The 21,857-nt window shown below is 34.1% G+C and overlaps 1 protein-coding gene across 1 annotated transcript in view; it reads right to left on the reverse strand.

Annotated features, from left to right (window-relative positions):
- Nucleotides 1-13,342: 13,342 nt before the first annotated feature.
- The window catches only part of LOC129234285 (sorting nexin-13-like), a 52,361-nt gene continuing 43,846 nt past the window's right edge, over nt 13,343-21,857 (reverse strand). Inside the window, exons 24-26 of the mRNA XM_054868280.1 lie at nt 20,975-21,087; nt 13,667-13,991; nt 13,343-13,570 (exon numbers count right to left, since the gene is read on the reverse strand). Coding sequence (XP_054724255.1) covers nt 13,399-13,570; nt 13,667-13,991; nt 20,975-21,087 — 610 coding nt within the window. The 3' untranslated portion in view covers nt 13,343-13,398. The remainder of the gene's footprint in view (nt 13,571-13,666; nt 13,992-20,974; nt 21,088-21,857) is intronic.

Here is a 21,857-nt window from a genome sequence, read left to right on the forward strand (position 1 = left end):
TCTCGAAAAACTCAAAATTTTCTTCCCCCCTTCCCTCCCACCTTTATCTCACCCCCCAGGGTCGGGCAATTTTAGTATGTTTACTTACTAACTACTCCTAACAATATTCTGAAGTCAAAAATTATCGCATATTCCATGGTCGTTACAATGTGTTCATTGACTTTTCAGGATTTGTTCTACACATATTCAGGAACTAATCCAGAAAAATTCAGACAATTATAAATTTGTGGTGCATCGACCCTATTTTCGGCCTAAATTTACTGAGCTAATTGTTTCTGTGAGAGTAACTTTTGTAAAAGTTTAGTTTTTTTCAATCGTGATTTCAGAAAAAAGTTTGTTTCCACTACTAATTCTTTTCTAACTGTTTTCTGGTTTCTAATTTTTTTTATCCGAATTATTCATTTTTTTGAAAACGAGTGCTTATTTTCTCTCGATCGGAAATATCACGAATGAAAAGCTTCTATAACTGGGGCAAACCTAACAAGGCAGCGTCTAAATGCTGTGATTAGGATCTGTGTAGCCTTGACAATGCTGCCGGGTTAGATTTCTCCAAACTATATAGCTCTTTTTATACAGTCAGTGTTTTATTGTTGTCTTTAATTAACATCACTATCCGGGGGTTCTTGTGCCTATCGCCGATTGTCAGGGCTGGATTCCCTAGTGTTTATTCAAAAAGGTTGGACTAAAGTTTATAAAATGTTTTTTAAAGTTTTTTTTTTCTCGCAAGGGTTGTTTAGTGAACATTTGCCCCACGTATGGGTTTATCCCACTGCTGTGAATGATGTCTATTTATTGAAATATCATTGCATTAATATGATACAATTGCTATTTTTTAAAAAAAGTGAGACTATTATAGAAACTTTTTTGCATCTGTCAACTATTTCAAAGACTATTTTTTACATTAAAGGCTACTAAAGCAACTATTTTTATTAGCGGAGCTTAGTGGCTGCCCTGAGCAGGGCCCGATTAAGATATCAGGGGGCCCTAGGCCATATGCTTTTTTGGGGCCCCTGTGTAGTCAACCCTTACAGTTTTAGTAATTGGCGAAGAGTTTTAGTCATTGGTTTAAAAAAATAGCTATTTGGGGGCCCCTAAAAAGTGGGGGTCCAAGGTCACGTCCTTGTTGGCCTATTGAGTAATCAGGTCCTGGACTTGAGGGGTATTCCCCAAGACAAACATGGGGCCTTCGGGGGCTTTCCTTTGGAACATTTTGAAAATTCACAGTAAAAATCCTGGTTTTTAGTTGATTTCAGAACAATTTTATAGTAGTTTGCTGGACTGATGTGTAACGACTCCAAACAATTTATATGCTTTTTGAGGAAGTATATTACAATAGTGATATTTTTTGACTTAATTACCCATGGTTGTTTCAAAAAAAAAAAAAAAAGAGAAAAAAGAAAAGAAATGGTAATGATATACGATTAAATGCCCAGTTACAGAGTATACATTTATTCTATAAAACAACACTGAATAATAAATAATTTAAGAGATGTGTTTATTTGATGCATGTAATTATTTATTATCTTTCTTTTTTAAGTGGATAAAAATACTTTTTAATACGCAGAACAATTTCTCTTGCACTGGCAATCAATGTGCGGTGACCGAATTGCACAATCAACAGCATATTATTATATTTTTGGGTTTCCTTTCGAGTGAAGTAACTTGCATTGTAGCTGTAGAAAAGTATAAGTTGTTTCACAAAATTCCTCATGGAAAAAATATTGTTACAAAGTCTGTAGATAGTAATTATTGTAGTAACGTAACCTGTAAATAGTTTCCCGTAATGAATATACAGCCCCTATACATTCGGCTAAAGTAATACGGTCCCCCTATTTCTTTTTTGTTCATTGATGAAATCAGATAACGGTCTACGAATTTCGAGAAGGATTTCGAATGTTGTGGAAACTTTTCGATGTTTATAAAAGCGTCCAGTGTGATAAAAAGTTTAGTTTCGATTGAGAATTTGTACTGAGAGTGTATTAGCTCTGTTTATTGCGAGGCATTTCGCTGTGTTGTTTTCGTATTTGGAAGTAAATACGTGTGTAACCGTTGAGTTTACGTTGTTGAGTGATACTTGTTTAATTGCTGATGATTAATTTAGCAGTTGTTAACGATTTCTCCTGTACATAGTGTAAATAAAGCTCCTGTGTTTTCTCGCCGGATCCGTTACAATTAAATATATTTTTCCTGATAAAATTCATTTTATTTAATTTTTTTTTTCGAAAATTCAACTAAAAATGTTAGAGGTGTGGCGCGCCCCCTGGCGTCTCCGTAAATCCGCCTATGACTTGAGGTCATGAGAAGCTAAAAGGGATGTAAGTGCCAAAAATTAAAGATTTCGAGATAATCAGAAGTAAGTGGTAGGAGAACCTCTCCTCTGTTTCCGGGCAAGAGATGGAACTTGTATCCCTGATAGGTGCTGCCATACAACAGGACTTAGAAAAAAATCACAATGAAAGCCCACCTAGGATCCAATTTCAAATGCGTTTTTCTCAAAACTCTTAAGAGTCCACTTACATCCCTTTGCTCACTGCTATAATTAGCAATTCTTGATTACTCAATAATGAAAACAATATAATAAATAAATAGGTGGTTAATTTCTTTTCAAATTTCATAAATGGCTTTAGTCTTGGCATGTGTTTGCAAAAGAGTATTTCTGCCACTCTTAAGTTGAAGTGTAGATTTTTGAAGACACAAAAAACACTTAACAAACAAAAGTTTAGTAACGGCTCTCAAAAATAAATGAACGATTAATTTTTAAGTTTCATTTCATATGTATGCTTTTTCGTTTACTCTAACGTTTTTTTTTTTTTTTTTTTGTATTCACGTTGAAAACTTTCTTTTTTTTTTCCAGATGATGCCTAAAAGTAACGATCAAACACCGACAACAGAATCGAAATATGAGTCAATCTCGCAAATGGTGCAAAGGCACCTAGCGAACGTCAAAGAGCGACACAGAACAACCAGCGTCAACACTGCTTTCTCAATTCTTCGAACTCACATACCAACAGAACCAAAAGATCGCAAACTGTCAAAGATCGAAACGCTTCGTTTAGCCACTTCATATATAGCACACTTAGCAACTTTGATCAAAGCAAGGGCCGTAGGAGATTTTGATGAACAAGCGTGTCAACGGTACAGCTTTCAGATGGAAGAACATAGAGAACACGATGGTTGCAAGTATATTTGCACTTTTTGTTCAGCAGAAAGCAAACGAGCGGGAAAATGCAGTTAAACCTACTCACGAATGCTCAGCTTAGATAAATCAGAGATTCAAGTCAACAGGAAATGTGATGAATGGAAATATATAAAAAGTTGATTTGCATTATTTAAAATAATCTAGAAATAAGTTTGATTTCTACATGTAGACTTGTAGGGTTTTTGATTTGTGTTTGAAGCAATTCTCCTGCATCAGCAATGCTAGATTAATTCCACGTGAGCTCTATGTAGTCAAAGACAAGCAACGAAGCAACAGTCAGGTACCAAGATCTTCTTTGTAGGTCAGCAAGCAATTGAGTATGGTTTGGGATGGTTAGTACAACACTATATGCTGTTAGAACTGTACAGTCGGGATGCTCTGAAGTTATTTTTGGGAGATCAGTAACTCTCAATTTGTCAAATGGAACTCCAAATTTTTCAGAATCGTCAGACAGAATTTGCCGAAAAAGAACATTTTTGGAAGGTCACGGTGACCTCTAATCAGAGAGCATCTGTTGTACCGTACTTATTTTTTAACTCAACATCGAATCAGTGATTCCCAGTATTGAAAAAAATTATTTGTCCCTCCCCCATTCCTCTCACATGAGGTGAGATTGAGTAGTTACAGAATGCAATGAAAGCAGCTATTACTTAACTGATATTATTTATTGAATTCTACTTCTATTTTATTGCTTAAGTGCCATACACTATATGACCAAAGGTATTGGGATACTTTCAAAAATTCATTTTTAAGGATTTCTCGAGAAATAAAAGACCAATTGATGCAATGAGAAGCAAAGGGATGCAAGTGGACCTTTTGAAGTTTTGAGTAAAACGCTTTTAAAGGTCAGATCCTGTAAGCTTTCATTGAAATTTTTTTCTAAATCAAGCTGTATACCTCAACCTAGCAGGGTTACTAGTACTATACCTTGCCCCAAGATAGAGGAGGGGTTCACCTACCATTTGTACTGGTTATCTCCAAGTTTTAATTTTGCCATTTGCATCCCTTTGCTTCTCACTGCCTTAATTGCTATAATTTTTGTCGCACAAAAGGTACGTTTTAGCTGTCATTTTCCATTAAAAGTTACATCACCCATGCATTTAGGGCAGAGGCATAACTTAGCCACGTAAAGTGGGGGGAAGGGGACTCTTTTTTTTTCAAGGGAAATTTGTTTGATTTATATTCTGCCATCCAGCTAAAATAATGAAAAAAATTACTTTCTCAAAAAATAAATGAATAAATTTAAGAAATCATAATAATTTTTAATGCAATGTATGTTATTACGTTTAAACAGAACCGAGCTGAGAGTAATGCGCACATACATCTGGAGAAGTTTCAAAAAAATGAAACTTCTCTCCCAAAAAATATGCTGACCTTCTTTCGCTGTTGTGTTTATATAGTTTACACGATCAATGGCGCCAAACAGTAATGCTTACATTTTGTAATCCTAAAGTACAGATTTCTTTTTCTAAGTTGCGTTGGTTTTAATTCGCGAATAATTCCATGGACTATAGAAAGTTCAAGGAATTCTAAGTACTTTCGAAATGATTTTTCTTTCTTCCGAAGTTGTTTTCCAGGATCCCAGGACGGAAGAATCCGTACAGTGTACACACCCTGTTATCAGTGACCTATGCCTTGAACCAAAGTGATATTCTGTTTCAGTGACACAACCAGAAAAAAGTTTTTTTTTCTTTTTTTTTTTGGGGGGGGGGGCACATCGAGAAAGAAAAGAAAAATTTAGATCTGACAGAAAAGGAGGGTCCGGGGCTCTCCCCCAGAAAAATTTTGAAACTTGTAGCTTTAAAAACGCAATTTTAGACTTTCTTCGTTGATGTTAGGAGAACAAAAGGTACAGGGGTCTCAGTGGAATTTCTAGAAATTGAAGCTTTAAAAACGTGATTACAGGTCATATTTATCCGCGTTAGGGTAACGGATGGAGCTCAAGGGGTGTCCCTAATTGAATTTTTTTTAATAAGTTGAATTCAATTCCTCCTCCTTTCCTCTTGCTTTCGACATTGAAGTTTCAAAAACGCAATTTTAGACATTTTACGAGAAAAAGGTTCTGAAGCTCTTCCCTGGTAAAGTTTTCAAAATTATGGTGCTAAAAACTAAAGCGATGTTTTATATTCAGGGGCTATTCCATTAAAGGTTTTGTAAGTGTAGTTTAAAAAACCTGAATGCTTATGATATTGGAGGAAGGCGGTATAAGGACCTTTGTTCGAATATTTTCTGAAATTCAAGTCTTAAAAACGCGATTGTAAGACCATATTTTGTAATATTAGGGCCAGTAATTTTTCGAAATTAAAGCTCCAAAAACGCAATTTTAAGCGATTTTGATGTGGTTCGGTAATTGGGGTATTTACTCTGAAAAATTCGCGAAATTGAAGACCTGAAAAAGAAATTTAAGGTGCTCCATAATGCTTCCGGTGTGTGTGAGGGGGGAGGAGGGGGGGGGGCTCCGGAGGAGCAGTATTTTGAACACTTTCTAATTTTCAGACGAACTAGAAAAGAAGAGAAGAAATAGGACGAGGCGGGGGGGATAGCTGATTACTATTAATTTCCAAAAATAACTTTGTTTTCCTAAGACGTGCTCTTTTCCTCTCATCAATAATAAAGGTTTTGAAAAAACATTCAACTCACCATTCTGGGGGAGGCTGTGGGCCCCCTTTCTGGTTGCGCTACTGTTCTATATTGACCCGTCTATAACATTGGTTGGTTGTTCATTCATGTCAGTGCCAGTTAAAGGATTGAAAGTAAATTTCGCATTAAGAAAAACTTCGGAAATGCAAAATGTCCGCTCTTTTTCGATATAACAGTAATTTTTTTTTTTTGGGCATGTAATCCACATTTACTCCCGACTTACGCGAGGGATGCGTTCCAAGACCCCTCGCGTAAGTCGAAATTTCGCGTTGTGGAAAAGGGTATGTGTATAAACTTTTATAAACATAACCAATCATTTTATAGACACTTGTAAATACCACCTTAAACAGTTAAAAACCTTTTCTTAACTATACATTACTCTTTCTTACATAAAGAACTGAATTTTTATTTGTATTTTTTTTTACCGTTTTATTTAACATAGAATATTGCTATGGTGCACAAAAACAACGATCAATGGGAAAGAAAGACATAAAATAAACCAGTACCGTACGTATAGCATGTAGTAAGGAAAACAAATGTCCTATAATTGTACTGTACAGGTGATTCAGTAATGATATTTAACTTAAAAAAAGTGAAAATGATGATGATTTATGATGCATGATCAAACCGTTATTCTAATATATTTTTAAATACAGTTGCTTCATTGGTTTTTTTTATAAAGTTTCCATCTATGGCATTACCCCTCTTCCTGGTTTCTTTAATTTACAATAAAGAGCAACTTTCATTTTCATAATTTTTGCATTTTGCTTGGATACTATTGCTCGGTAAACTTTTATGGATTTCCTCTTCTTGACTTTTAATTGTACGTATGGAAGAGTCACTTATACCGTCATACCTAATTGCTGTGCTACCCTTCGAAGTATTTTTTGGTTCAGCTTCAGCTTTTCGAGAAGCTTTACCTTTTCTTTAATTGTCAGAAACGTACTCTTTTTCTTTCTATCTTCACCAACTGTAGATGAAACAGCGCTCTTAGGTGTCGTTATATTTCGTTAACTTTCGCATTTAAAATGAAAAGAAATTAATGGAAAATGAGAAGTAGTTATTTGTATACGCGATAAAAAAAAAAAACTAGTACGGTGTGGGTTCTTCTGCTCTCAGTGATGCTAACGGGATGAAGGTCCATTCACGAAAAAAACTTACACACCGCGGGTCTCTTCCGAAAATTTTCATGTTGCGGGCGAGGAATTCGCTCTAGCTCAAAAATTCTTTACTGTTGAAAAAATCGCGTTAAAGCCATTTCGCGTAAGTCGGATCGCGTTGTAGCGGGAGTCGACTGTAATAACATTCACGAAATCAATATTTGGTAGCCAATAGCGAAGCTGATGCTTCCTAACAAAAAAAAAAAAAATCGTGCTGTGGTGGGGGAAAAAAATTCAAAAATTCGCGTTAACTCTAAAATTCGTAACTCGTGAAAAACTCGCGTTATAACCATTTCGCGTAAGTTCGAATCGCGTTGTAGCGGGAGTCGACTGTATTGTGGAAGGGGGGGGGGGAGGGAAGGTTCATCATCACTCTGGGATAAAGTACACGGGCCTATTCTGGTCTTCAGAATGCGCTGCTGTGGTGCAGTTTAAAAAAAAGATAAACTTTTGGTTGAAATTACTAATTGGTGGTTGAAGACAAGGATACATCTTTCGCATATAATTCATAACAATTGCATTGGTAATAAGCGAATTACATTTTATTATCGTTTAAAAATAAGGTATAAATCATTTGACAAACAATTAAAAAAAATCCTTTGCTTAAAAACTAGGGGGGGGGGGGCAAAATAATAACTCTGCCCATGGTTCAAAAAAAGTAAGGGGGCACTTGCCCTCCTAGTTTACGCCAATTATTTAGGGAACCATCAGCAACAGATTGAGGAAAACAAAAATGTTTTTTGATCATCGTTCATCTTAAATAGCTGAGAATAAGCTATAAATTTCAGAAATAACTGTCCAACCACGGATTGTATGAAATTTTTCAAACGCCCAGATAAGACGAATCTATCTGAATGAGGGGGGAAAAATAAAAATTTGATGCCGGTATTCCGCTCATTTGAATGAGACTAAGCTGGCATCGCTAAAAAGTAATAGATTCGTCCATTTCTTCTGTAAAACGGATGTTTGTTTTTCCATACAATCCGTGGTCAGACAGTAGTAACCTTACTATGTACAATTATTTTAAGTACTTTCGAGAAAATATCACATATTCATGAAAATATAAGCATTTCTCTTAGAACTAAGAATTTTATTTGAAATTTTTTGGCTCATAACATGTAAAGTTTCAAAGTGTCCATCAAAGCTTACGGAACTTTAAGAAAATTTGACAGCGCACAAGAGAAGTATAATATTAAAACTTGAAAGTAAAATGTTGAAAATTTGATAAAATACGGACATTTAAAGCAATTAATTTTTCACTGCGCATGCGCGAAAGATAGCAATTAATAACTTTCATAATCCAAACCCCAACTCATAATGAAATTCCAGTTCAATATCTTCAAAATTCAGAAAGTTATCAGCGATATAATGAGCCTAATTTGAATAGATTGATAGGCGACGACTTGTTAAGGGGTCGTTCGCAAGTTAGCAACATTTGCATGCAATCGCTCAGCGTGAGTCACGATAAAAACAGAACATTTGCGAACGATCCCTAACGAGTTCTGCCGATTCGTAGTTTGCCCCAAGAGCTATTCAAATTCAGCTTATTAGAACGCTGATAACTTTTTGAATTTTTAAGATTTTGAACTGAAATTTTATTATGAGTTGGAAAATCTAGTTCGGGTTTAGATTATGAAAGTTATTAAATTGTTTTTTTCGCGCATGCGCAGAGAAATATGAATTGCTTTAAACGTTCATATTTCATAAAATTTTCAACATTTTAATTTTAAATGTTGATATTATACTTCTCTTGTGTACTGTTAAGTTTTCTTAAAGTTTGGTATGCTTTGATGGGAACCTTTTTGAGTTATGAGCCAAAAACCTTCAAATAAAATTCGTAGTTCTGAAAGAAAAATACTTACATCATCATGAATATCAGTGATATTTTCTTGAAAGTACGTAAAATACGTACGTACATAGTAAGGTTCCTCAGTTCTGAAATGTACAGCTTATTCTCAGCTATTTACGTGAACGGTGATCAAAAAATTGCTTTCCTCAATTTGTTGCTGGTGCCCTAAATGCATGGGTGATATAACTTTCAATGGAATATGACAGCTAGAACATACTTTTTATGTGACAAAAGTTGGAATTGGTATTTTAGTCCTCGAGAAATCCTTCAAAACGTTGAAAGTGTCCCCAATACTTTTGGTCATATATGTGTACTGTCCAATCAGGGATTGCATGGAATTTTCAGACGTCCAGATAAGACGACTCTATGTGAATAAGGTTAAAAGTAAAAATTTGATGAGCGTTTTCCGCTCATTTGAATGAGACTCTGCTTTTGCAAAAGCAAAAATAGATTCGCCCGTCTCCGGCTGTAAAACGGATGTTTGTCTTTCCATACGATCCGTAGTCAGACAGTATGTTAATAATTGATGTATATATTATTTCCAATAAGTAACTTTCAAATCCAAGAGTTGTTGGAGGGCGCCTGCTCACAAGTCAGCTCCATACTCCACTGTGTTTGTGGAGCTCTACTGTTGCCCCTTGAGTTTGTAAATAAGCGTTAAGTAAGATCAATTTGCAAAGGACTTGCAACAAAACAACTGTTAATAAATTCACAATGGATTTATGAGATTACTTTTAGAAAGAGGAGTTTATGAATGTATTATTTTAGGTCTTCTCATCCAGCACTGCTGATTCTAATGGCTGCCAAAGTTCCAATGATTTCTATGCATTCGGAGGATTGATTTCATTAAGCTGCTGACATTTCTAACCAGCAATTCTATTATGTGGCGGTTAGATACATTTTTCGGAAGGGGTGTCTAGATTTCATCAAAGATCATCCAGACGTTTCTATGGTCTCTCAAGATATGCAAAAATAAGGCCATCTTTTGTCCAACAGATGTTATTCCACACCCAAGTGAGCCCAAGTCAATGCTCATTTTACTCTTGAAATTATGACTGAAAAAAATTTTGCACTAAATGTTTCATTCCAAATAAAATGATATATATAATCAAATAATTGCAAACTATAGTGAAAGAATAATAAGTTGATGCAATGAAATAAATGCATAAGTTTATGTGATTTAAAGATCTCTTTTAGCATGCATGTTTTGCTAATTGAAATGCAATAAAGATTAACATATTGCCTTTATCCTCAATACAAAATTTTACAACCTATATTCCCCACAGTTACCAAGGCCCTAGACAATTTAGTATTCAATAAGTTTTGATTGAAGTTTAAGAGGAGGCTGTTTGCTAATCTTAAATTTTTTTTTTTCAAAACTTTTTTTCTTCTGAAAAAAAAAAAAAAAAAAAAAAAAATCTGTGAGCAGCTTCCTGCTTTATAAAAAATTTTTTTTTTTTTTTTTGCTGCACTTAAAAATTAATTTTAGGAAACAACAATACAATAATAATATGAACTTTTTAGTGCTAACACAAAGAAAACAAATAGGTCGGTAAAGCTGATATTCATAAGGCAAAATATGTACATCATAGGCAGCTCATGCATCAAAAAGAGGGGGGTGCACCTACAGCTGACTCTTTTATGAATTGATGTTCAATGTTATTACTGATTAAATGATCTTAGGGACGCGACCAAAAAAGGCTGGATTGATGGTTGCAATCAAATCCTTTCTTCAAATTTAAAGCTCCCACTTTACATCTCATGAAATAACTTGGAAAAAAAAAACATAAAACCTGCTTGACAAGTCAGTTCTTTATTCATTAAGCTCAAACCTATCGATCAATTTTATAATCTTTTGATTGATCCTGAATTTTGAACTTAGAATAGTGAGGGGTGGCAGTTGCTCTCCTTGCCCCTCCCGTAGAAGCTGTTTATGTTGCATATAAACTACCATATCAGGATTTGTATCAGTGTAAATGATTTTTCATCCTTATAAGTTGATTGACCAATAATCTTTACAGAAAAAATCAATTTCCTAGTTTTTTTCTGAAAGGTATCTGATTCATACTTCAGTTTAGCATGTAAGAAAGAAATTGAAGAGCAGATGCAAAACAGTAAAAATAATTTATTATCACAGTAAAAAATTATGCATTTTTTGTCATACATATATATAAGGCTTTTATAAATTTCCACTAACATCATAACATATTACACATGAATGGACAACATGATCACTTACAATAACTTCAATAGTTAGTTTTAATAAATTAGTAAATAACTTTGACAATTTATAATACTAGAATTTGATGAATGTAAATATGCTTCTCAGATTAACATATTGGCAGAAAACTTCGGTGCACATAAATACCATGAAACAATGGGAAAAAAAAGTTGTCAAAAAAAATGTTTTTAATGGTTAGAACAGTGATTTCTGTTATCAGAATCAAATTGGCTACTTATGCAAATTTTAACGTTTGATAAAATCTAATCAAGATTATTAAACACATGGACTTGTTTGGTCTTGAACAAAACTATTTTACATATACTTTAAAATTTACACATAATTTCAAACAACTCAGGTCTTCTCTCGATGATAAGCAGGGATTTAAAAGCTCCAGTGGAATAAACATGAAAATTCATTTTCAAGTAAAATACATCATTAATAACAATTCATTCAGCAAAATCTTTCAGTAAAGAAAATTAAAAATAATTTCAGATAAAAACTTTCAAAAGCGTTTTTTCAAATAAATAACAATTAAAATATCTCAAAGGTAATAACTTAATTTTGTACATAAGATTTTAACAAAGCTGTACTAAAATTAATTTCAGAACAGCAAAATTACACACATCAAATTTCAACAATCTCAGAATTATTTTATTGTTTCGGAATTAAAGGGAATTTAACATCAAAAATTTTGCATATATTTTAATAATATTTATTTTCAAAGGAAACCATTCAAAAAAAAGTGTTAAGTTCATAAGCACTTAAGAGTACATATTATTTTAATAATGGAGTGAATGAAGATTAAAACAATGGGAGGGGGGAGGAGAAGAAGCACAAAAATACAACAGTTTTGAAGGAACTTTGAACATCTTCATTGAACTAAGTTAATGGCAGGAAACTATTTCATTGTCCTCACAAACTTGCTTGTAATACGTCCGACAATAAAGCTCAGTGAATGAAGTCAGAACGGCCAATTTGACAACACTAATGGAACAAAACGCTGCACCTGCACATACGCAGGTATTGACCGCCTGCCCCTATCATTTTTCAGTTGAGCGCCATTTGTGTTCTGTGTAAGACTTGTTTCACAAAGTGCTTGTTTAGTTCGTTGATACTTGACCGAGAACAATAAAATGAACGAAAAAGAGATCATTTTAAAGTCTGTCTAAACGGTTTCAAGCAAAAAAAAAGGGGGTGGGGCCAATTTGAACATCTACTATACTTACCAGACCTCAATCTTCCAGACTTCTTCCTATTCCCCCCCACCCGACTCATACTCGTTTTGAAAGGAAAGAGATTTGATGATATTCCTGGCATCCAACGAAATGTTACGAGGCTTTTGAACTCCATCTCAAAAGAAAACTTCTTGCAAAGTTTCCAGGACATGTATAGCAGATCTCAGTGGCGCATAGTTATGGGAAGGAACTATTTTGAAGAACAGTAAGGTAACTTTCGTTAATATATTATCTAAGTTAATGTTACAGGACTATTCACTGAACTGTATGGTCAGAAGTTGTAGTTTCACAACTATGACTTCAGTTCTAGGCATTCAGCATTTCATTATACTAATTAACATCGGCTCAGTAATTCAAAGGAATGTAACATCAATATAATTCTTTTGAAGATAAAATAATTATGTTAAAAGACAACATTCAGAACCATGATAACAATAGGTAATCAGTTCAAAATCATTTAATTATGAATGTTGTTCAAATAATTGCATGAAAGATTTAAATAATGAATAGAAAAAGAAAAATAGCTTTTAAGGGTTTTAGAAAAAATCATTGATTTATGCAATGACAGGAAAGCAGCCCATAAAGTAGAAATTTCAAAAGCATTAATTGTTTAAAATTTAAATAAAAAAAAAGCATAGTGTGGATCTCATAAGTAGAGTCTTTCTTCATAAGTTTTTCTTCATATCGGCTTATTTCTAAAAGTATGGTAACTCATAGAGGGTGAGGGGATATTTCCACAAATCAAATACATAATTCCTCAACATTTCTCGTAATTATGATATACAAGATGTAGGGTAAATGATACTTTCCAGTTAGGAAATCCGACTTTCAAGGAAAAAATGATTCTTGTATGAGTGCCATCAAAAGATTACTATTGAGAGAAAAAAAAGCCTTGAAAGGAACAAATTCTTGTAGAAACATTTTATTTAGATTCTAGAAAAAGTAAGACTGTATAAAATATGAATAAACCAACTTAAAGAAAATATTAAAAACATATTACACATAAGTCTGAACTAAAACATGAAATGGCGCAAAATGGAAAATTGGTCGGAATTGATCTTAAAAGCAGTGAACTGGAATAAAATTAGCTGTCATCTGCCAAGAGGTAAAATAACAGTATCTTCATGTTCAGCATAATCTGTATAAAATACTGCAGTTTCAATAGATTTTTTTTTCTTTTTAGTTGATTTAGGGCTGGACGTACTTTGCTGAGAAAGGCACTGTAATTTACTTTTTGATTCCTTTTGTTTTTTAGTCTCTTTACTTTTAGCTGGTGTGGTTTCCGCACTTTTTGATTCAAAGTCAGGATTCTTTTGATTGACATCAGTCTTATCACATTCTTTATGATGAACATAAAACCTAGGACTGTCAAATTCACCCTTTTTCCCCCTCAATGGTTGTTGGGCACCTGCCCCTATTTTTTCGCTATCTGGACCCTTTGGCATTTCTAATAGCTCATCTTTGTTGGCTTTATCCATGGAAGTAGCTTTCGAACGTCGTGGGGACTGGGAATGAAGTTTTTGGAACAAATCAGCCATTTTGTTATGAGGAAATAATGCCGTCAAAAGGCTTTCAATTAACACGAATATGAGTCTGCGATTCAAGGATGGATGTTGGAACACGTTAAATATTAACATGGATCCCTTGAAAGATGTTTCAAACCCAATAATATGCTTCAATTCATCTGAAGAAAAATAAAAATTATTGTAAAAACATTATTACAAAAACAACAAAGGATTTTTTTAAGTTTCTAATTTTAGCATTTAAATGCAATTCTTAGATGCAGTTAATATTACACATAGTGAAAAATTTAGGCTATGCATTACAATTTTGTTTCAATAAAAACTCAACATAAAAAATGTTGTGAGAATCTCTTTATAGTTTGATGCAAGTAACATAGTTAAAATATTCTTTATGATCTTATAGCCTACTGAGGTAATAAACCAGGTTGAGTTAGGAATGTTGTTAACTATGCACATAGTGTACATGCCTCATTTCCCAAAAATTGGTCCTGGTACAATTGAAATATTTTTTTCACATACACAGGGTTGCCACGGAAGTTCAAGAATGAAATTCCCTGACATTTCCAGGTTTTCCAGGTGGTTTTGAGAAAAATTCCAGGTTATCGATCTCCACCTTCATTTTGCAACATTAATATATACATCTCAAATTTTGATGAAACTTACCTCATTTTCAAACTTTACAAACAATGGTTACCAAATTTAATTTACTCAAGCTGAAATAATCAAAAATATGTACTAAAGGTGGTTCAATTTTTTTTTTCTCTCAGCTCGAGTCCAAGACACCCCTTATTTTTTTAGACTTACTAATAGTATTGTGCTGTAAAAGTTTTAGCTTCTTACTAAAATTTTAAGAGGGTGCTCAATGACCCCTTAATTTAACATTAGCTCTAGCATAGAAAAAGTCACAAATTTAGAAACATTTAATTTCCCCAGCTGTTTTTTTTTATGTAAGTAATTATTTTATTGCAATGAATATGCATATAACTCGTGTAGATTATAGTATGTAACGTTGTTTTTTCAGTTCAATGTATTTTTTGAACCCCCTCCTCATACTTATGAAGTTTGAGGGAGGGTGTCGAGCACCCTCTTTCAGTTGGAATAGGAAGTTAAAATTCTTCCAGTATTTTACTATCCACAAGTCTAAAAACATTGAGTGGTGTCCTGTTTTCTAGGAGAAACCTTTTTTTTAAAGTGTATTTTTGAACTACCCTAATGTACTAACACAAGTGAAGCAAATCACTGTAATAAACAATTAATGTTAATGTAGCATATCTAATTTTCAATAGCGAGGAGCCACTGCCTTACATCAAGTGAAAGAACTGCAAAATTAACAATTGTGACATCTGTATCACAAAAATAAAGTTAATTGCTAAAATAATCTGAACTAAAAAACTTATGAAACCTAAACTTTTTCAATTATTGCCTTCTACCCCTCCAATCCATTGAACTCAAAGCTCTTTTAGACTTTGGCCTGTAAAAAAAATCATGCATCTTTTAGCTTCACATTTCCCCTGTTTCTTGCTCATAAAATAGGAGTGCTCCCCCCCAAGTTCAACGGCAACAACCCCCCCCCCATATTTCTGAACGCCTTGCCTTAGCGCTTTTTTTTTTATTTTTAACCCTTTTTTGTATTTTTTTTTTTAACCTATTTATTTATTTTTAATTATTATTGTTTTGAAAGAAAAGTGTGCTCGTTCCCCAATAAAATACACACACACAGATTAAAATAATAAAGTAAAATAATATGAGTAAATAATTTGAATAAAAATAAAGTAAAATAAATAATTAAACCTCCCCCCCCCCCCCCAAATTTTGATGGCACTCCTGTGGGCACCCTGTCATAAAGTTAAATTTTGAGCATTGATCAGAAACTTCTCAGATGTGTAGATTTTTTTTTAATCGGATTACTTTTATTTCGAAAGAAAGAAGCGCATTGGAAGCCTTTAAAGATCACTACCAAAATACTAAAAGATTAGCGATATTGTCCGTTTTTCACTAGTTGAGACTTGGCCACGCCCCCAACACGTGGTATCGGAAGATTCTATATGCGTCTTTTGGGGATGAGGCTTCAGACCAACACTGAGAAAGGTTGCAATTGGCCATCGTTATCGCGCTGTAAGAAGACGAGTGTTCTATAATTTTCTAAGAAATTACCTCCCACCTTCTTTCCCGAAAAAAAGGTGTGCTACTAAGACAATTGTTCGACTTAAAAGTATTTTAAGATTTGCAGTGTATTTCTATACGTTTTGGGTTAATTTATCATTGATTTTGCGAAGGAAATCCTAAACTTTCTGTCTTTCACGCTAAGTAAACATTTTCTGAAAACACGGTGAACAGTTGCAGGTGAAATTGGAAGGAAATTTTTTCCTTCTATTCTGCTGAAACTTTCACAGCTCTCAAACGTGGGTTTTTCATAGATATTCTAATTATAAATCTCTAATCGCATATTGTTAACTTTGCTGGTCAACCATTTCTCACCTTAATATTTTCGATCCGATTTTCTTCTTTAAAGCGTTTATTAAATATTACACAGTGCTTAGGGATAAATGAACTACTTTCGCAATATTTTGAACTGTTTTACTTCGAATATAATGAAGAATTAATGCGTTTTCGAATTGTGTTTGTTGTTACTTTGCGAATATGAGTCATTTTTAAAATAATACGTAGATTTGTAAAGTGAACAAGCAAAAATTAATGCCAAAAGATTTTTTAACTATCACCGCATTGAAAAAATAACAAAAAAAAAAAGAAAGAAAGAAAGAAAACGACAGACGATAACTTTAATTTCGAATTTTTCTGAAAATATTTCTGTGTCACCTCATTTTTGACCCATTTCAAACAGTGAATATTTTGTAAAAAAAATGTTGAATTGATGTAATCATGTAGAGACAGTATGAAAAAGTATTGAACTACTATTTCGATTCCTAGGCACTTCATTTTTAACCATACACATTTAAAGCCTACGAACAATTTTGGAAGCCTCAGTAGGTAAGTTGCACTCTGTGTGACACATTTCAATACTTTAGTACTATTTTTTTTTTCCCAATATGGCTTTTATTCTTCAGAAATGAGAAAAGGAACAAAATAAAAATTAAAGCTGTTCACATGCCTATATGGTTATCTACAGAATAATTGAATAAGTGCCTGAAACAACGTTTTATGTTACTGTTTTAACCTATTTATTTTTGTAAATACGAAAAAATATACATGCTTTTTTTATTCAAGTTTTTTCGATTACTCTAAAAGAAATTCAGTTCTTCCAGTACTTTTACGGAACAGCGTTACGTGTGGGGATCATAAAATAAGCAAAAGTTTGTTGCCCGTACAGATCCGAACAAGGACGGACACAAGGGAGGGGCGATGGGGCGACCGCCCCTGCCTTGAATCGAGATGCAGAACTCTTCCACGGCATGTCTTTGATACTGAAGTTGAAAATTGTTTTAGCCTATCTTCAATAGTTTGACGAAGCTCTTGCTCTCTGGAAAATGAAAGTGTAGCACATATCTTATTCTTAACACATTACTGATAGAGATCTGAACTTTGTATATAGGAAGTATTTCAAAGTTCCAAAAACTCAATTTTAGATGATATTAAATAGGGTTATAGGGTTCAAGGGCTCGTCTCAGGAAAGTTTCGAAAATTGAAGCCCCCCCCCTCAAAAAAAAAGAGGAACTTTAATGGGACACCTTTGATGGCGTTAAGGTAAGGGATGGGGTTTGGTACACTCCTCCACAATTTTGTAGAAAAGGAAGTCCCTCCCCTTCCCAAAATAACTGAAATGAGACGATCTTTCATTGTGTTTGGAAAGGGGGGGGGGGCGGAGGTTTGCGAATTTATAAAAGGGTAAGGGTGTGAAATCAATCGCCCCCTCCTTGAATAGTTTCTGGATCCGTCCTTGGCCCTGAATGTAAAATGCGTTATTTTTATCAAGAAACGTTGCTATAGTCAACCTATTCAGTTGTTCAACATATCCCACACTGGCAAGGAAACTGACTCAACCACAAGAAAAAAAAAACAGCAATGGAGAAAATTAAGGTTTGACGCAATAGTAATTTTAAGTGATTTAGTCTCAAACATTACAATATGCGCAGTCAACTTATTATGTGATGTTTATTAATTAGTTTTTGAAGTATAGATACATAATGCATACTTTAAGCTCGAAAAATATTCTTCCAAATTATGAAATTTTAATAATGTGTCATTATTGATGAAATCGTTTCTACGCCCCCCTCCCCCCCGCACCATTTAGGTGAGCTAACTTTGTGGTTTTTGTGTCGAGAAAAAGCACTAAATTTAGATTTTAAATCAATAGCCGGTACGGTTTTCCCAGATTTTGAATTGTGTCACTTTCCTTGCCGGAGTGCGATATGATTCTTTATTAAAAACATACATGATCATAAACAAATTGTGACTAGAGCTATCCAGGAAGGAGGGGGGGAGCCGGTCTTTTCCCTTAAAACAATTGTTACTGCGATTTTGGTGACTTAGAGCAAACCTAAGGAGTCGTTCACAAATGATGTCACGCTTGAAAGGGGTAGGGAGAGAGTTCGGGGTTCATGAACTTCGGACAGTTAGTCTCAAGGGGGAAGGAGGGTATTATAAGAAATATGACTTCACATATTTTGGTCCAAATAAAAGCGTTCGTTATAGCAATATGTTCATCGAACATTGCGTGAGATGTGACGAGGGGAGAGGCTAAGGTGAAGTGTAACGTCCTTTATGGACAATCCGTGTTTACGTTAGGCTACTGTGTACTGAAGTGTTAAAACTAACTTCGTTTCTGCCCCCCCCCAGAAACGAAGTTGGTTCCCCCCCTCCCCCCGCCTTGAAAATACTCGCCCTGGGGGTAATCGTCATCTCTTAAGCCGGCCCAACCGATGAACCTATAATTTTAAAACAGTATTCAAACCAAAGACACTTTTTATAACGTATCGCAAATTATTACATATTTCTAAACATTAATATTCATGCAATACTTAGAGAAATAGCCTTGATTTTAATAGTCAATTGCTTTAAATATTTCAGATTGATTTTTTATTGTTTTCTCATTTACTTTTATTTCTCACTAGACTCCTTTGGTCGTAAATAGAAATACACTTACTGCACAGTGGTACGTCGACAATATCCTAAGACCTGTTTTGTTGCCGTTCCTTTTGCAGTACCCTCGGCTGATTTTCAGCAGGACTATGCCAGATAACATACGGCATGTGTTGATATTAACTGTCTGCAAGCTTGTCAAATTCTTCCGTGGTCTTCCAGATCGTCAGATCTCTCGCCCATCGCGCATCTCTAGGATATGTTGGGATGGCGATTGCATCTGGCAAGGAATGTTGAAAACCTCATTCGACAATTGGAGCGAATTTGGCGGTTCCACGTTATGATAATTTCGCAATTTACTCGTCCATCTTATATTTTTGTTCTTGAAATTGGAATAGAAAAAGAACCACATCAAATTTTCGAAAAATCGCTTCGAGGTGCACAACCCCATGCTACAAACTAACTTTGTGCCAAATTTCATGAAAATCGGCCGAACGGTCTAGGCGCTATGCGCGTCACAGACATCCTCCGGACAGAGAGACTTTCAGCTTTATTATTAGTAAAGACATGTAAATCCTTTCTGGAACAATTGCCCAATCCCCGCCTTTGGTTCAACCAAGTTTTCTTTTTTTTTTGGGGGGGGGGGGGGAGAGGGGGGGGGCAACTTTTGTTCGAATAATGTTTTCATCATTTTTCAAAAATAACTGCTACTGTAGATCTACTGACTGTATATCCGCTCTATATGATCTGAAATTTTGTACAATCCATACAGATGCATCAAAAAGACTCAACCCGTAAGAGCTACTGAGTCAACCCCCCCCTCAAGAAAAGGGAGAGGGAGATGGAGAGAGATATTAAGTCTTCAAAACGAACGCAACCCTTAAGCATTTCAATGCCACAGTCTGTGTGGCAATGAAGTTTTCCTGTCCCCCCCCCCCTTTTTTTTTCATCAGCGCACTTGCAATTTCGAATATAGGACGTTAGTGTTTAAAAGGATATCGTTCAAAATTCAGAAAGCCTATCCTTAATAGAAATGTTTCATTCGGAAAACAAAATACCTTACTTTTTTTTGTAAATACATTATTTTTGTTCTGAAATTTTCAGTTTAAAAAGTATAGATTCCCCGTAGACGACAATTACGCGAAGCTAGAAACGAAAGGAAAGAACACAAAGACATTTTTACAAATTTAAATGCCCGCCAAATTTAGGGTTGTCTCAATTGAAAGCGGTAGCGATCACCCCCGCGCTAAACTTAGCTTTGCTTTCGGGAAGGCGTTCCGAAGTCTCTTCTCCTCATGAACGCACAATACTTCTGTAAGAACGATCGGAAATATGAAATTTTTCATTTTCCCTGACATTTCCCTAATTTTCGGCCATTTTCATTTTCCCTGACAATTCCAGGTTTTCCTGGTGCGTGGCAACCCTGCATACAGTGAAAAACCAAACTTATTTTCTGACTAAAAGAATGTCTGCTTTTAAACTTCAGCATCAATTTTGAGATGAAACATTTTTTCTATCATATTTTGGCTATATTTGACAGCATGTTTTAATTTGGTTTAGCTTTGAAGGGAAAGAAGTATTGAAGAAACACACAGTTATTAACTGGGTTATATTAACTGGGATTAAAAGCAAATCTTTAATTATTTATTTCCCCAATGAGATGGGTCACAGTAGCATACATTTTTCATACAGTCTGCTACACAGATTAAATTTTTTTTTTTTAAAACCTGCAAGAGTAACCACAAAATTTGGGCAGAGAGAATCGCTCAAAAATAAAATGATATTACAAGCTACAAGCACATGTTACCTGTGGATTAAATCCAGAAAATACCATTCCTCATCAGCTTAAATTTAAGATTTTTTCTTTAAAAATTTTAGGTTATTTTCTTCCCCAACTAAGAAATAGTCTTCAGACTTTCTCAAGAATCTGCAACTCACAACACAGCATCACGCTGTTCTGCAATCAGTGGGACAGGTTTAACCCCTAAAACCTGTCCCTTGACCAGTCTTGGTTGACAATGTATGACAAAAGCACGGCATATTTAAAGAACAAACCTTTAAACAAAAGCTAGTATGAAACATGCATAGTATAAGTAAAAATTCTTACCAGGTATTGCACAAAACAGCAACATTTTCGTTACTAAACATGTTCTCAATTTAGTGTTAGCATCTCTTTCTGGAGATGGACTTGCTAGTTTGCCATCTGGCCAAATTGTTTTGCTGAAAAATCAAAATTGAGCAAAGCAAAATTAGTTATCCAGTTTTACAAGACAACTAGTAGTTAAATAATAATTCCATGTACATAACGATCTGCATGCATATTGTCAAAAACCGAAAGCACAATATGCAAGTTATTATAAGTTAAAGTATAGAATAAAAATCATAAATTACAAAAGCACTAGTAACTGAAATATCAAGTTGAAGATAATACAACAGATTATCATGCAATGCTTGATTGTCATCTTTTGAAAGAAGCGCTGGTAATTACTAAAGTATCTTTCAAATGGTATTTAGTATCTATATTTCAGTTAAAAAATCTCCACAATTAAACACTTTTAATATGAAACTAGATGTAACTAATTTCAGATTCAAAACTTTTTTGAATGACACTATCATTTAATAGTAAATTATTAAAAACTAATCCTGAATTAGTTTATTAATTGAAGCATATTTATAAAGCAATAGAAACCAATTAAAAAGAAATTATATCTTAAAAACTAAAATCACAATAATAACAATATAAAATGATAAATGCACCATGTAAGTATTTATTACATACATTTATTTTTATATGTTACTGTGAAAGTCCAAAACCTGATTAAATGTTACCATTTGCTTGTGAATGCCAACATTCACACAGCAAAATCATCCATCAAAGATGTGATTGCTGACATTCTCCAATATTAATATTTTAAAGTAAGATAAATACATAAATTTTTGGTGCAAAAGTCTGAAATGATTATAATAATATTTGCAGTAAAATAAAACAT

The sequence above is a fragment of the Uloborus diversus genome, chromosome 1 (assembly GCF_026930045.1).
Source record: "Uloborus diversus isolate 005 chromosome 1, Udiv.v.3.1, whole genome shotgun sequence".
NCBI lineage: Eukaryota > Metazoa > Arthropoda > Arachnida > Araneae > Uloboridae > Uloborus > Uloborus diversus.